At 44.8% G+C, this 14300-nt stretch overlaps 1 protein-coding gene across 4 annotated transcripts in view; it reads left to right on the forward strand.

Annotated features, from left to right (window-relative positions):
- Positions 1–11293, forward strand: part of LOC121165230 (interleukin 18 receptor accessory protein) — a 28003-nt gene extending 16710 nt beyond the window's left edge. For all 4 annotated transcript variants that reach the window (XM_040993874.1, XM_040993876.1, XM_040993875.1 and 1 more), the window contains 5 exons: positions 1109–1232; positions 3987–4138; positions 5716–5853; positions 9321–9494; positions 10482–11293. In XM_040993874.1, coding sequence (XP_040849808.1) covers positions 1109–1232; positions 3987–4138; positions 5716–5853; positions 9321–9494; positions 10482–10936 — 1043 coding nt within the window. In that variant the 3' untranslated portion in view covers positions 10937–11293. The remainder of the gene's footprint in view (positions 1–1108; positions 1233–3986; positions 4139–5715; positions 5854–9320; positions 9495–10481) is intronic.
- Positions 11294–14300: the final 3007 nt, after the last annotated feature.

The following is a 14300-nucleotide window of genomic DNA, read 5'->3' on the forward strand; positions in this document are numbered from 1 at the left end:
TATGCATGCATATCTGTGTATGCTTCCACACTGGAGAGAAAACATTTGGTACTTGTCTTCTGTGTATAAACAATGGACTACTGCTTAACCACAGAAAATAACAAAAACCTGAAATTCACAATAAAATAGGTGGAACTGGAGCTCATTATCCTAACTGAAATAAGCCAGACACAACATTGCTGCATTTAAAACCAAAGCTGTGTTTCAATAAAATAAGTTCTCTGTAAGGCACTAATAAAAGATTTATTATTACAGGAAGAAATGTAAGGACAGATATTATGATAGAAAGATATTGCATGGCAGTAGTAATATATCTTAATTATAACAATAGTAGTAAAAACAGGAGCAACATCCTACACAAGAATACATAGAAGGGACAAGAAGAAAAAAATCAATGAATCCAAATTCAAGTTACACATGGTGATGAATTTCAGGATACAAATCTAAATTTTTGAATTAAATTCCTGATTATTTCAGAGTAAAATGCTATTTTAGGCAGAAAATAGATATGGATATTCTTTATAAAATTACAATGATATGCATGCCTATCCTCTAGTGGCTAAATATGTGAACAATTACTTCTTTAAACTACATGCTAAAGTAGATTCATGATTTTCATTTACTTTGTTCTTATGTGTTGATGTGAAAAGCCAAGTGGCAGAGAAAGATCTTCCATTCTCTGATTCACAGTCGAAATGCCCTCAACAAACAGTGCTGCACCAGCCTGAAGACGGGAGCCAGGGACTCCGTGTGAGTCTCCCACACATGGAGAGGATCAAGCACAGGGCCGTCGTCCACAGCTTTCCCAGGTCCCTTAGCAGGAAGCTGGACCAGAAATAGAGCAGTGGGGACTGCTGCTCCTATGCAACTGGTGCCAGACACAGTGACTGAACTTTCCATGCCACAACACCAGTTCCAGTAAAATGTGTTTTATCAATACATCTCAAACGTTAACACCTGAATGTGTGTGTTTCTGAATGAGACATGTTGACATGGAGTTATTCCTGGCACGCATGCTCTAGCTGAAGACCGGACTAGCTCAGCAAACAATCTCCTCCTGCCCTCTCACGTCTTCCTTTCTTGTTTTCTCTGATATCTGCATTTTCAGGAAAGCCTGTAACGCTTACCTGCAAGGTGCGATTCGGCTTTGAGAAGAACTTCAGCCCTGTGATCAGATGGTACATCGTGGAGTCCAACAGGGAGTGGGAAGCCCCGGTACCCGAGGGAAAAAGGTAAGGTGAACACTAGTGGATTTCAGTCTTTGTAACCTAGATTAGATGCATACACCTCTAAAACACACACATGGAGGCGGTGCGTCAACTAGCCGAGGAAATACGGATACAGTCCCGCAGAGGGCTGGCTTTGAAGATGGGGGCCTCACTCACTTTAGAACAGGACTAGAAACTAATATCTTGAAACCGTTTCTTAGATAATGTGCATTGTTGCTTCATTTACAGCAACAGTTTGATGCGTCTGCTTTAAACTGTAGAGCTCTAGATCTTCCGTCGTGGCATCGTCACTAAGCCGTTGATTGTGACACTGGCGTCCCACATCACAGGGCTGCTTTGAGCCCCGGCTGATTTTTCTGGCCCAGATCTCTGCTGATAAACCTGGGGAGTCAGTGGAGATGGTCCAGGTGTTAGGTCTCTGTCACACCTGTGAGAGTCCAGGCTGAAATTTTCTGGCTCTTGAGTTCCGCCTGGCCCAGCCCTAGCTGTTGGAGGAGTAAGCCAGTGGGTGGATGATCTCTGTTTTCCTCTTTCTTTGTGCAGTTCTGCCTTTCAAATAAGTGAATAAATACATTCTTACAAATTGGGGTTATGCAGGCATGTGTGGACACAAACTATTTGAAAACAGAACAGCATGGTCCAACAAATGGGAAACAGTTCTGCCCACCCAACATGCTGTTTCCATCAATGCCATTTATTCAGTGTGGGGAAAGCACAAGGATTCGAATCCAGGGAGTCATTGAGAATCTAATAGAATACCACAAATGGTATCGTAATAAGGAATCTGGCAGAAAGATGTGCAGTGGGGAATAGTTGAAGCAACTTCACTGGGAAAAGGAGTCTTGGAGGTAGCTCATTTGTCTAGAATTACTTAGGAGATGTCATGTTAAATGAGAAATTAAATTTAGTTTGCTGATCTGTGGATCACAGAACCCAGGTGAGAGATTTGAGGGCACACAGTGAGAGCTACCGTGAGCCTTGAAATGCTGGGCTGAAGTCCCAAGCCGAGTCATCCAGTCATATCCAGTCATGAGTTCTATCAGTTTTACCAAGCTCAGACCAGTCGCAAGAGTCTGTGCATTAAATGCCATCTTATGATTTTTGGAAGCACTTTAGCGAACAAATGTTAACATCATTTAGAAATAAATATGCATACCATTAGAGAAAGCAAAAGAAAATATTTTGGTAACACCATAAAGTTCAATAGAAATTTTTAAGATCAGGGAAGCCGTTGGGTCCCATCTAACTCTTGTTGAGTATCTGTCACCGCATCTGAAGCTTCTTGGGATTAGCCCACTGTAAGGGGTCAGTAGAGTCTGTTCACCACAGTTCCCTGCAGCTTGCTAGAACTGTGGCAGGGAAGAAGTCGGTGGTGGCTAATAGTTGATTTTATAAGCTCAGGGTGACATAGCCTAAAACATCAACCACACAGACAAGACTTCCTTTTGGGAATTTTTAGTTGTTTATATAATTGAGTTTTGGGGGACAGAGAGACAAAGATACGAAGAGAAGGTGGCAGATCACATACCTTATACAGCTTGCCTGAATCCATGGTCAAGTTAGGATGCTCATAATATTGTTTTGTACGATTCCTGAGAAGTGAGACATGCATGGAGGAAATGAGACACTTCTTATTCAACACTAAGAAGCACTGATGAATCCCCTGTGAGACTTAGTCATTTTTAATATCATTCTTAAATTATTGTTATTATCTGTACTCAAGGGAAATTCTTAGAATAACTAAAGTCAAGTGAGACCCACAAGGAACTTCTATCTTAGGGGAAATGCCTAGCAGATTCAATTTGGGGGGGTTGGAGAATCCAAGAACTTTATTGAAAGAAAAGTGTGAGGAAATGTGCTGAAAGCCTGAGGGAGAGAACTTAGACACCTCCCCTCAGGTGTGGGACCAGGTGCAGGGTGGACTCCTGCTGGATGTTGTAGTCGGACAGGGTACGGCCATCTTCTAGTTGTTTGCCAGCAAAGATCAGCCTCTCCAGAAGGGATGCCTTCCTTATCCAGGATTCAAAAGACAGATTTTTCACAGAGGAGAAAGATCTTCTCTCTGCTGGTTCAGACCCCAAATGATCAAAAAAGCCAGAGCTGAGCTGATCTAAAGTCTGGAGCCAAAAGTTTCTTCCAAATCTCCTACATGGTTGTAGCGCTAGTTCCAGGATTTTAGATCATCCTCTATTACTTTTAGTGGTCATAAGCAGGGAGCTGGATTGGAAGTGGTGCTACTGGGACATGCTTCAGTGCCAGTTCAGCCATCACACTGGCCCGGAGTCAACAATTCAAGCATGAATGAACTTCTCTGTTCATTTTATCTTCTTTTGCTATTGATACCACAGCAGTTTTGTGAGGTCTGCTTATATGGTGGTATTTCAAAAGTCCATGGAAAACAAAATGCAAAGATAAATACATTTGGGTGAAAAGCATTTGAAATCTGTGCACACAGAGATCTTCCAAAAGTTCATGTCCGGTAGTAGTGTCTGGACTATAACGGGAGCTGCTGCTGCCAAACTTGACTAACAAACACTGCTCCTTACAGTCTTAAAAAAAAAAAATTAGTTTGTGGCCTACACCACAACATAACACATATTAGGCAAAAATGACTCATGGATTTCAATATTTACACAAAGATGAGTTTATCTTTTAATTCTGTCTTCCAGAATCTTTTGGAAATACTTTTGTGCAAGCTCCGAATACTGTCACTGATTGTCCATTTATGCTGTGGGTGTGGCATTTTCCCTTCCCTAGCGTTAAATCCACCTTGGAGGATGAAATCATTGAGCGTGTTCTCTTCTTCAAAGAAGTGACTCAAAGCGATCTTCACAAGACGTTCCTTTGCTTTGCTCAAAACTCTATCGGGAACACAACCCAATCCATTCAACTGAAGGAAAAGAAAGGAGGTGAGCCTGCAAGTTTGCCTTGGAGAAAAGGGTGCACCAGCTTCCATTGCTGAGAGGAGAAAAACTCCTGAAGAACAGAAATAATGAGGACAGCAACAAATGCTTTTTGGGTGCCAGGCATTGTCATATGTTCTTTGCTGGTCCTGACCAAAGGCACAGTCTGGTAAATTGCTTGCCAATAATTCAGAGTTGATCCTCTTAATTAATATTCCGTGTGTAGGGGGCTGTGTTGGAAAAGTCTCATGCCATGAGATGATCCACAAGACAAGTTTCCTCTCATCCTTTCCTGGCTTCCATATCCACAAAATAAGATGGATTCCTATTCTGGTGGGTGGAGAATAGAGGAGGGAAGAATGACTTTTGCTCAGTGCATAGAATATTTTTGAAATCGCAGATCATAGCCTTTAAAACAATAGAGCAGAATTTCTGGGTAACCTTATCTGCAATTTCACTTTCTAAGATTTTAGTGGCCTGTGAACCACCAACACCTGAAAAGAATACACTGAAATTTTTCAGAAATAAATGATTCATAAGTTTTAGACGGCACATCATTTTGTTATGTGATGACACCTCAAGCAATCTATGCCTTTGTCCCTGGGATGTGTGACGCGTGACTTACTTTGCCCAAACTATGTTGTATGTGCTATTTCCCCTTTATTAACCTGGTAGGTCAGTTGTTGCAACATTCACAATGCTTATGTTCAAGTTACTCTCTTGTACTTAATAATGGCCACAAAGTGTAAGAATGTAGATGCTGCAAATTCAGAAGGATCTTCTGTATGTGTCATCTGACATCACCAGAGGACGAAAGGTGATTATAATGCAGCAAGAAAGTTAAAGAGAAAGAGGTTGAGAGACCCCCCATTCATATAGCTTTTAGTATAGTAATAATGAATCCACTTTTTGCCATTGAGTATCATTTTCAATCTTAATGTGCCTGATTTATAAACTGTTTTATTATAGATATGCATAAGAAAAACAGTAGATCTAGAATTCAGGATTATTTCCAATTTGGGGTATCCACAGGATCTTGAGTTATGTCACCCTGAGGTGAAGGATCATCCCCTGTTGCCTTTAATTCTTTATGATGCTGCCCAGAGGTGAATTCAGTATCATTTATGCACTCATTCATCCAGTCAGAAGGGCTGACCGGCAGCATTGAGGGGTGAGAGGCTTACAGGACTTTCCAATCTGCAATGATGCCCCCTTGCAGGTGCTAGGTACAATGGACGACTCAAAGGTAAGTCAGAGCTGACTCCAGGCTAGAAGGCAATACACAACATTCATTTACAACATTCTCTGAGGGAGATGCCATACATTTTGTGGCTGCTTAGGTGGGAGAAAACCTAGGCTCCAGGTTACCGTGATTGGGAACCGTCCCTTCCCCTGACTTCTCCGTGGTTACTTGTAAGATGGGTCCACTCAATCATAATTTAAGATGCTCCCAGATTCAAGAAAGAGAGGCTGCTGGAGCAGTGACACTGCTTTAAGAAATGGAGTTGTGGAAGTGTTGGGTGTGACACATCCGCGGTTGGAGGGTCCCTAGACCTGTGCTCATCACTGCCCCGTTTCCCCAGTGGTTCTTGCCTACATCCTGCTTGGCACAGTGGCGACCCTGCTGGGCCTGTTGGCAGCGAGTGCCCTACTCTATATGTACTGGATTGAAATAGTGCTGCTATGCCAGACCTACCGGAGCAAGAACGAGACGCTTGGAGGTAAGGTCTCCCCAACGTGCAACCTCACGCATTCCCCTAGATTGGGCTTAGTGCTACATTTAAATGCCACCACCACCCATCAGTGTCATTTACTTGGAGTGATCTTAGAAAGAATTTCAGGGGGAGGCAGACTAGGAGGGAGGAGTTCAGGAAATGAGTGTTTCCTGGTGGTGAGTCATGCCTCAAGTTTTTGGAGATTTTCTTCCAAGTCTGGCAGCCTCCCAGTGGGGAAGGGTGTGGAAACATTCATTTTTCATTTCAGTTTTCAGGAATCCTGTAGATGATGCTCTTGGCAAAATAATGTATCGGGTATGAACATGGTCTCTCTAAAGCAACATGAAGAGTGACTCAGCATCCCTGTGGTTTGATTTATTGATCTATTAAATATGGCTGTAATAGCACTAGTCCCAGGAGGAAGCTGTGAGGGCTCCTTCCTTGAGTTCAGGTAGAGCAAGCATGAAGAATGGCACAGAGTCTGCTCCCAGCCTCTGGCAACCACTGCAATTTGAGGACTAGAGGACTTGCTGACCACGTATATGAACTACGTTAACTGTCAGGGAAGTCATTTGCCTCAAATTACACCACTAGACGCTGTGGCAGTCTGACTGAAGAGACTCCACTGGCTGTTCACTAACACAAATGAAATCTCTACAATAGAAAGCTGTGTCAAATGCAAGCAGCTACATGACCGGATTCCGTCACTAGAGAGGATAAGGATACACATCAACATTTGATTCTTTAGAACAGCTGCTTCTGTTTTGTCCCAGTTCTGGCACCTTCCAAGATTAGAGTGTCTCTGGTGGTAGTGAATGGTTCTGGTGTTGGAAGGAGCTTTATGCTGGATTTCAGTGGCAATTGCTTCGGTCACTGGGAGGCTGCTCCAAATTCAGGTGCTTTTCTCTCGCAAGGAATCCAGGAAGAATCATTAGCTTGTCAGCCAGCAGACTAGTAAAGAAATACATTGAGAGGTTGGTGCTTGGCACAGTGGTCGAGACACAGCCTGGACATCGCATTCCTTGTTCAAGTCTGTCCTCAATTTCCGACTCCAACTCCCTGCTAATGTTCACCATGGGAGGTAACAGTGATGGCTTCAATCTTATTCACCTGAGAGATGCAGATGGAATTCCCTCAGCTTGGTTTCAATATGGCTCAGGCCTAGCTGTTGAGAGCATTTGGGGAATGAATTAATGCATGGGATATTCTCTCTCTCTCTCTCTCTCTCTCTTTCCTTCTCTCACGTCTCTGCTTTACAATCATAAAAATAAATGCATCACTCACATCATCTGGCTTTAGACTAATCCTCAGACTATATTCTAGAAATCTTTAGGCCTGCAGCGTTCTTGAGGTAGGTTTTGTTAAGAAAAATGGCACAGGAAGTGGAGCACTGAATGTTGGGAAAGATGTGCGGAAACAGAGCAGAAAACAGGGAGAGAATTTACAGCCCAACTGAATTCCCAGAGGTGGCTGTCTGCCCGGGCACATGGAGTGGCCCCTGTGCAGAGGGCTGGTCCTTTTAATAAACTGGGTTTTGCACGATGAGGTCTTAGGGTATTCTAGGAGTAGGGAGTTCCAAGAAAAGTTCCAAGAAGAGTGGTTTTCCCTGGGCCTTCTACCCTGGATAGATTTTGTTCACAAGGAGCAACGAAATGCAGAGACTTGGGTGGGGACAGCTTAAACTGACCTTCTGAACTGCAGGATGAATAGTCCCTGGTGGGAGAATCCCTATTTATTTTTCATATCTTGTTTTCTTGCTCCCCTTTTACCTACAAGACCAGGAGGAAATAACTTCTAACTTGAGTCCCCAGATGACTTCTTCACTTGTTTCTGCCAAAATGCTGTTTATTGTACAGTTCTAGAGCTTGGCTGTGGGATCCAGCCCGCAGAGAGACACCAAGTTGTCCCCTTTTTCTCTGACTTTGCAGACAGAGGCGCTGACCCACAGTGAGGCTTGCAAACACAGTCATGCAGCGCCACCTGCTGGCCACATCAATGTCGTTAGATGAGATTAATATTGAATCTTCAACATTTTATTATTAATCGTTTGCAAAGATTTATTTATTTAGGAAGGCAGAGTAGGCTGAGAGAAAAAGAGAGGAGAGAGAGAACAGAGGAGAGAGGGAGAATCTTGCATTACTCCCTGATTGACTTCCTGAATGACTTCAACCAAAGACACAGTCCAGACCCAGGTCTGGAACCTAGAACTCCGCCTGAGTTCCCCAACTTGATGGAGAAGCTCATGCATTCAGGTCATCTTCCACTGCTCTCCCAGACAGGGAGCTGAGCTGAAGGTTAGAGGCCTGAACCCGGGCGCTGATGGGGATTGCTGACATTCCAAACCCTCGCTTAGCTTGCTGCTCCAGAAACCTAGTTCCTGCCCCAGATTTTAGAAACACGGAAATTGAGAATTTTGCTCAACTTTAAATCCAGTACTACACTCTGGATTTTCACACCTTTCCACTGGGGCCTCTGAGGTCCACAGAGAACAGGTGTAATGTGGGCTGGCTCCATCCCGGCACTGCTGTTTGCTATTGTGTGACAACAAAAAGGTGGGGAGGTTTTTAAAACGGTGGGAACAACGAAATTAAGACATATGTTTATTTTGGTGCAGAAAGCAATTGAAATCCAAGCATTTTTTTTATAACACACATTTCTCAGACACTTTTTTCAGATTTTTCATATGCATGGATTTCATAAATTGCTTGCACCAAAATAAACTCACCAGTTAATGCTATTTACCACAGACTTTTTTTGAATTTGTTGCATTCTAGTTAATGGGACAGATTTGGGTATCCTTCCGGTAATTTTTGTTGTGTTTTTTATTATTATTTTTCTTCCAGTTAGCACTTTAATATTTCCTAGTCATCACTGAGCATTGATGATGGAATAGAGGTGCATCTGTCTTTAAAATGTCCTAAAACCGGTTGTATTCCTATGGTTTCCGGAGTAGAAGGGAGGCAGGAGATGTTGATCTCAGGCCTGCTCTGAGTCAGGCAGCATTTCCCGTACATTATCCCAGGCAGTCTTGGAAACAGCCCATTGGTGAGTTCCTGGCCTTTTTCTTGGAACGCGTGGGCCTTCAGAAGTGGCAAAGTGTATTCAGCTCCAGCAGCGGAGGCCATGTGGTGGGGCTCAGCCGTGCCTTGTCACCTACGATGCAGCTGACCCCGCTTTGATGTGGAGCTAATGAGACAGAAACACTGCAGAGGCCCAGAGAACGCCCAGGGACTCCGGGGTGATGTGATCGCATCACCAGGGCCCTCAGCCGTTTGATCTCAGCCCAGAAATGAAAACTCGGTTTGAGATGGGCAGCGCACCTCTCAGCGGCGGGGCTTCCCAAGGGACACAAGCTGGAGTTATCTCACTGTTTAACTCTGTTCTGTGAGGATCCTCCGTTTCTTTCTTGGCTGTTACCATGCATACGGGCCTCGATAATAAAGCTTATGCTGCCCACTGTGCCTCTTTCTCAGATGAAAAGGAGTTTGACGCCTTCGTGTCCTACGCGAAATGGAGCCTTTCGGAGTGTGACGCCTCCCCGTGGCTGAATGAGGAACTGCTGGCTTTGAATTTGTTCCCTGAGGTTTTGGAGAAAAAATACGGATACTCCTTGTGTTTGCTGGACAGAGATGCGGCTCCGGGAGGAGGTAGGCCTTCGTGCCAAGAAAAAGTGAAGAATAAGAAGGGCAGTTTGAGGCGAGCCAGCCTAAGTGAGGGTTTTTTTTAAAGCTTTACTGCCTTTTGTATTGGAAGGTGCAACTTCCGGGTATTTTCATGAGCTCTTTTGTCTTGGGTAGCATCCCAGATCAGAATGTTCCAGCAACATGTTCCTCCACGAAAAGGAAGAAAAGTAGTGTGGGGGCCTTCGAGAGAAACTCTGGAGCCAAGATGGCTCCTTGCCCCTTTCACAGTGAGGGGCCGCTCTTGTTCAGGGACTCTGCCCTTCACAGACCCCAAGCACTGGGAAACACAGGCTCCCCGGGGACACGGGCAAGTTCAGCTTATCCAGAAAACAGCCAGATTTCAGGCTGCCTTGCTGACCACTCTGGCAAGGCTCCTGGGACGCTTGGAGACCCCTGTTGTCCGAGCCACCCTGCAGTTCCTGTGAGTTCAGAGGAATCAATAACTTGGGATAGCAGGCCAAAAGGGAAGGGTGTAGAACTAAGTCTCTAGAGTGTGTCTCTTATCATCAAGTGACAGAATAAACCTTATCTCTTTCCCTCCTTACATAAGACTGTTGATTGTATCTACTGCTGGGAACCCTCCGGATAGATCTAGCGATCTAGGTTTTATTTGTTTTGTTTTTGCTTTTTTTTTTTTAAATTTATTTATATTTATTGCAAAGGCAGATCAAATTTATGGAGAGGAGAGACAGAGAGAAAACCAACAGCCAGGAGCTCCTCCGGGTCTCTCACAGGGGTGCAGGGTCCTAAGGCTTTGGGCCGTCCTCTGCTGCTTTCCCAGGCCACAAGCAGAGAGCTGGATGGGAAGTGGAGCAGCCGGGACATGAACTTGTGATATGAGATCCTGGCACTTGCAAGGCGAGGATTTAGCCACAACAGGCCCCAGTGTAGGTTGTCGTGACCCAAGCTTTAACCATATCAAGTGCAAATGATTGTATTTCTTCTTTGCAGTGTATACAGAAGACATTATCAACCTTATTAAGAAAAGCCGAAGAGGAGTATTTATCTTGAGCCCAAACTATGTCAATGGACCGAGTATCTTTGAATTACAAGCAGCAGTGAATCTTGCCCTGGATGATAAAACATTGAAACTAATTTTAATTAAGTTCCGTGCCTTTGAGGAGCCAGAATCGCTACCTCATCTAGTGAAAAAAGCTCTAAGAGTTTTGCCCACTGTCGCATGGAAAGGCTTAAAATCAGTTCCTCCCGGTTCCCGGTTCTGGACCCAAATGCGCTACCACATGCCTGTTAAGAACGCTAAAGGAGTCACATGTAGCAAGTTCAGAATTATCCCACAAATTTTTCCCCCAGCAAGTCTGAAACCACGAGGAGGGGCTCCCAGCTTAAAGAACTCTGAATTGGGCAAGAACATGCTGCCTACCTGGCACCGGGTGGGAGGGATGTGAACGGAGCTAACACTCAGCCTGGAAGAGCAGGTCTTCCTCCAGCCCCGAGCAGGCTGGACAGACACAGGAAGGAGAACGACGCTGTGGCTGGCTGCTGGATGGGACGAGGGAATTCTCCAGAGCTCTGCGCGTGTCCTGCACACGGTGCCCCCAGCATGTTCCCAGCGATCGCAGTGGAAGCTGCTGGTGCAGCACTTCCTGCTTTGCAACAAAGGGCTGTGGTCACTTAGGACTTCGTTTATACATATTGTCTCAGATAAACACCATTGCATTAGGATAGAATGAGCTCAACTGTGCCTCCAGGTTTTCCCATGAGAATTCTTTTCCAATAAATATGTATGTTTCATTTTTGATGAACGTGCAGAGATTACGCATATTTGGGTGGTGCAGGGTAACTTTCAAAATGCGGATGTAATGTGTGATGATCTGAAAGTAACAAGCCCATCAGCTCAGACAGTCTTCATGCTTTTGTGTGTGCTGGGAACATTGAAAACCTTCCATACTAGCTATTTTTGAACTACTCCAGTAGTTATCGTCAGTTATAACCTTATTTCAAAGATGTATTTTGTTTTCATTTGAAAGAGAAGGGAGACACAAAAAGAAATTCCATCTGCTAGATACTCACACTGGCCACAGCCAAGCTGATCCAACGCTAGGAGCCAGGAGCTTCTTCTGGATCTCCCACAAAGGTGCAGGGTTCCAAACTCTTGGGCCGCCCTCTGCTGATTTCCCAGGCCACAAGCAGGGAGCAGGATGGACGTGGAGCAGCTGGAATATAAACCAGAGCCCATATGGGACGCTAGCACCACACTGTGGAGGATTAGCCTGTTGGAGCCTCCACACTGGTCCCCTGTGATGGTTCTTGCACTGTTTCTTCATTGAATCAAGCATGGGAATTAAGTATGAAGAGTCCTGTGGGACAGCAAGCAGACAGGCCTGTGATCAGTGTAAGTCCTTCTGACACATGCACCTGCTGAGCAATGAACTATAGATCCTCCTCAACCAGCAGTGGGGTGGCATCCTGTAAGTCCACTGTTAAGGTGAAAATGTCAGTATAAAGGCGTGGTCTCTGCCTAGCACCCTGAACATCCTCGCTGAGTGTCGCAGCCCACTGTGGAGCTAGAGTGTTTCCCACATGACCACGGAGCTGCGCAGGAACTGCCACTGCTCAGCATCATTCAAGAGGATCAGACTGCATAGAGCCAGACCAGGAGAAGACCCAGATGCAAAATCCTAAGTATGGTTTCTACAGAGCACATATTGCTTCTGCATCACTGTGAAGCCAAAAAGTCTCAAGTCAAGCCATCATCCGTAGAGACCGTTTATACAAGGGGCGTTTTTCATTAGGTGGATGTGCCCTAGGTCTGAATACAGGCATGGCAAACAAGGTGGCGATAACTACTTCATTTCCTTCTTTTGTCACTGGCTAGAGACGTAGGTGAAAGGCTTACAGTACGAAGCTTTACCCTGGTACCTTGGGGAGTTGAGACTGGCCAACTAAGCCCACATTATTACGGTCCTTGAGGAAACACATAATTGACTAGCAGTTTTGTACAGACTAGAAAGGTGGTGGCAAGAGTCAGCAGATATATGGGGAGTCTGGAGAGTAAGTGTGCACACAGGGAAATGCAACAAGAACAGAAGTGGGCTAGAACTTTTGTCTGAGTTACTGGCCTGTTGAGGTTGGCACTCCCATGTGCTGGCTGGCCTTAAAGTATCAGCTTCAGTCTAGCAAGTGGCAGGCTGCTACTTTAGAGGGCCAAGTCATTGCTCCTGGCGAACAAGGCCAATGTCATCCTCTTGTTTTCCTTATGAGAGCTCACCATGCAGCTAAAGCAGCGTTCTCTGTAGTTCTGGGTGGCCTGCAAAAGCCCTGCCTGCTCCGTGTGCCTTAGTGTAATGGTGATTCATCCAGCAAGCACTAAGGGAAAGCAGCGTCTGAACTCACTCCCTTGCAATGTGTCACAGCCTCCATTCTGAGGTGATTCACATCCAGAGTGACTTTTAAGAGGCATTGTCATGTGGTCCCCTGGGTCTTGTGGGAGATGCTCCTCTGATCTTTCTCTACAGAGCACCCACATCATAAAAACCAGTGTGGCCTTGGCACCAAGTGACATCCTTGTTGAAAATGTCAGTGATGAAGTTAAGGAGGAGCTACAGAGTATCAATTATGCCTGGAGGAAGTTTCCTGTGGGAAGGATCATTGCAGGGTCTCAGCAGGGAGGAACCCACACTGTCATTGTGCCCTTAGGTTTGGGGGATGGCCAGGAGCCCAGGCCTTCCTGCCAGCTGCTCTCTGAGACCCACAACTCAGAAACCTCTGAGTTCACCAGAGGCCAGTCTTTCCAGGTTTGCCTTATTCTGAGATGCTACTGCCATGTACAAGGTCAGAGTTTTGTCCTTTAGCTTTGTGAAGAAGCCCCAGGATTGCACCTGCACAAAGAGAGATCTCTACTGCTCACTAACATGGATAGTTTGCACTCCTTTTCAGGCAGAGAGAGAATAAGCCTTCAGGAAAAAGGGTTATTTATAGTTCTTACAAGTAAATCAACTTAGCAAAATAGTCAGCTTAAATGAATTTTCTATGTCTGGGAAACTATGAGCAACTGCACTGGGTGGATTACACTCAGAAAAAGACGATTATTTTACTATGATGCCTTCTAAATCAGGTGGGTCTGGTTTATGGCTGTTGCTCATGTATTATTTTTACAGCACTCTATTCCACTCTGAAAAAGCATCCTCTTTTGCATGATGCTCAGCCTGCCTCTCACACACCCTCCACTGACTGTGTGTCATCTCAGGCACTTCTCTCAGCCCTTTAGTCTCTTTTGAGTTTTTAGAATAGATTTATTGATTTAAAAGGCAGAATGACAGAGGGAGAAAGACAGAAGAAAAGATCTTCCTTCTGCTAGTTTATTCCCCCAAATGGCTGCAACAACCTAATATGAGTCAGACCAAAGCCAGGAGCAAGGAACTCCTTCCTGGCCTGCTACATGGGTGGAAAGCACTCAGACCCTTGGGCTGTCTTCCACTGTATTCCTAGGCTGATTGGCAAGAAACTGGATTGGAAATGGAATAGCACTCCAATACAGGATGCCATGATAGGAAGCGCTGGCCTCAGCTGTTGTGTCACAATATTGGCCCTTTGGGGATTTTAAAGCCAGTCTTTGTCATCTGTACTATGTCTAGGTTGTATTTCCAGATGAAATAAAAACACATACTACCCCGTTGTTTCCTTTTGTTGCAGTTGTAAGATCTGGATGAGCAGCATAGAAGAAGATCAATTCGATCTGCAAAGCAAATACAAGTAGAATATAATGTAAAATGGGGGCTAGTACCATAGCATGATAGACTAAGACTCTAC

Source organism: Ochotona curzoniae, unplaced genomic scaffold, assembly GCF_017591425.1.
Source record: "Ochotona curzoniae isolate NIBS_2020 unplaced genomic scaffold, NIBS_Ocur_1.0 contig_883, whole genome shotgun sequence".
Lineage (NCBI taxonomy): Eukaryota > Metazoa > Chordata > Mammalia > Lagomorpha > Ochotonidae > Ochotona > Ochotona curzoniae.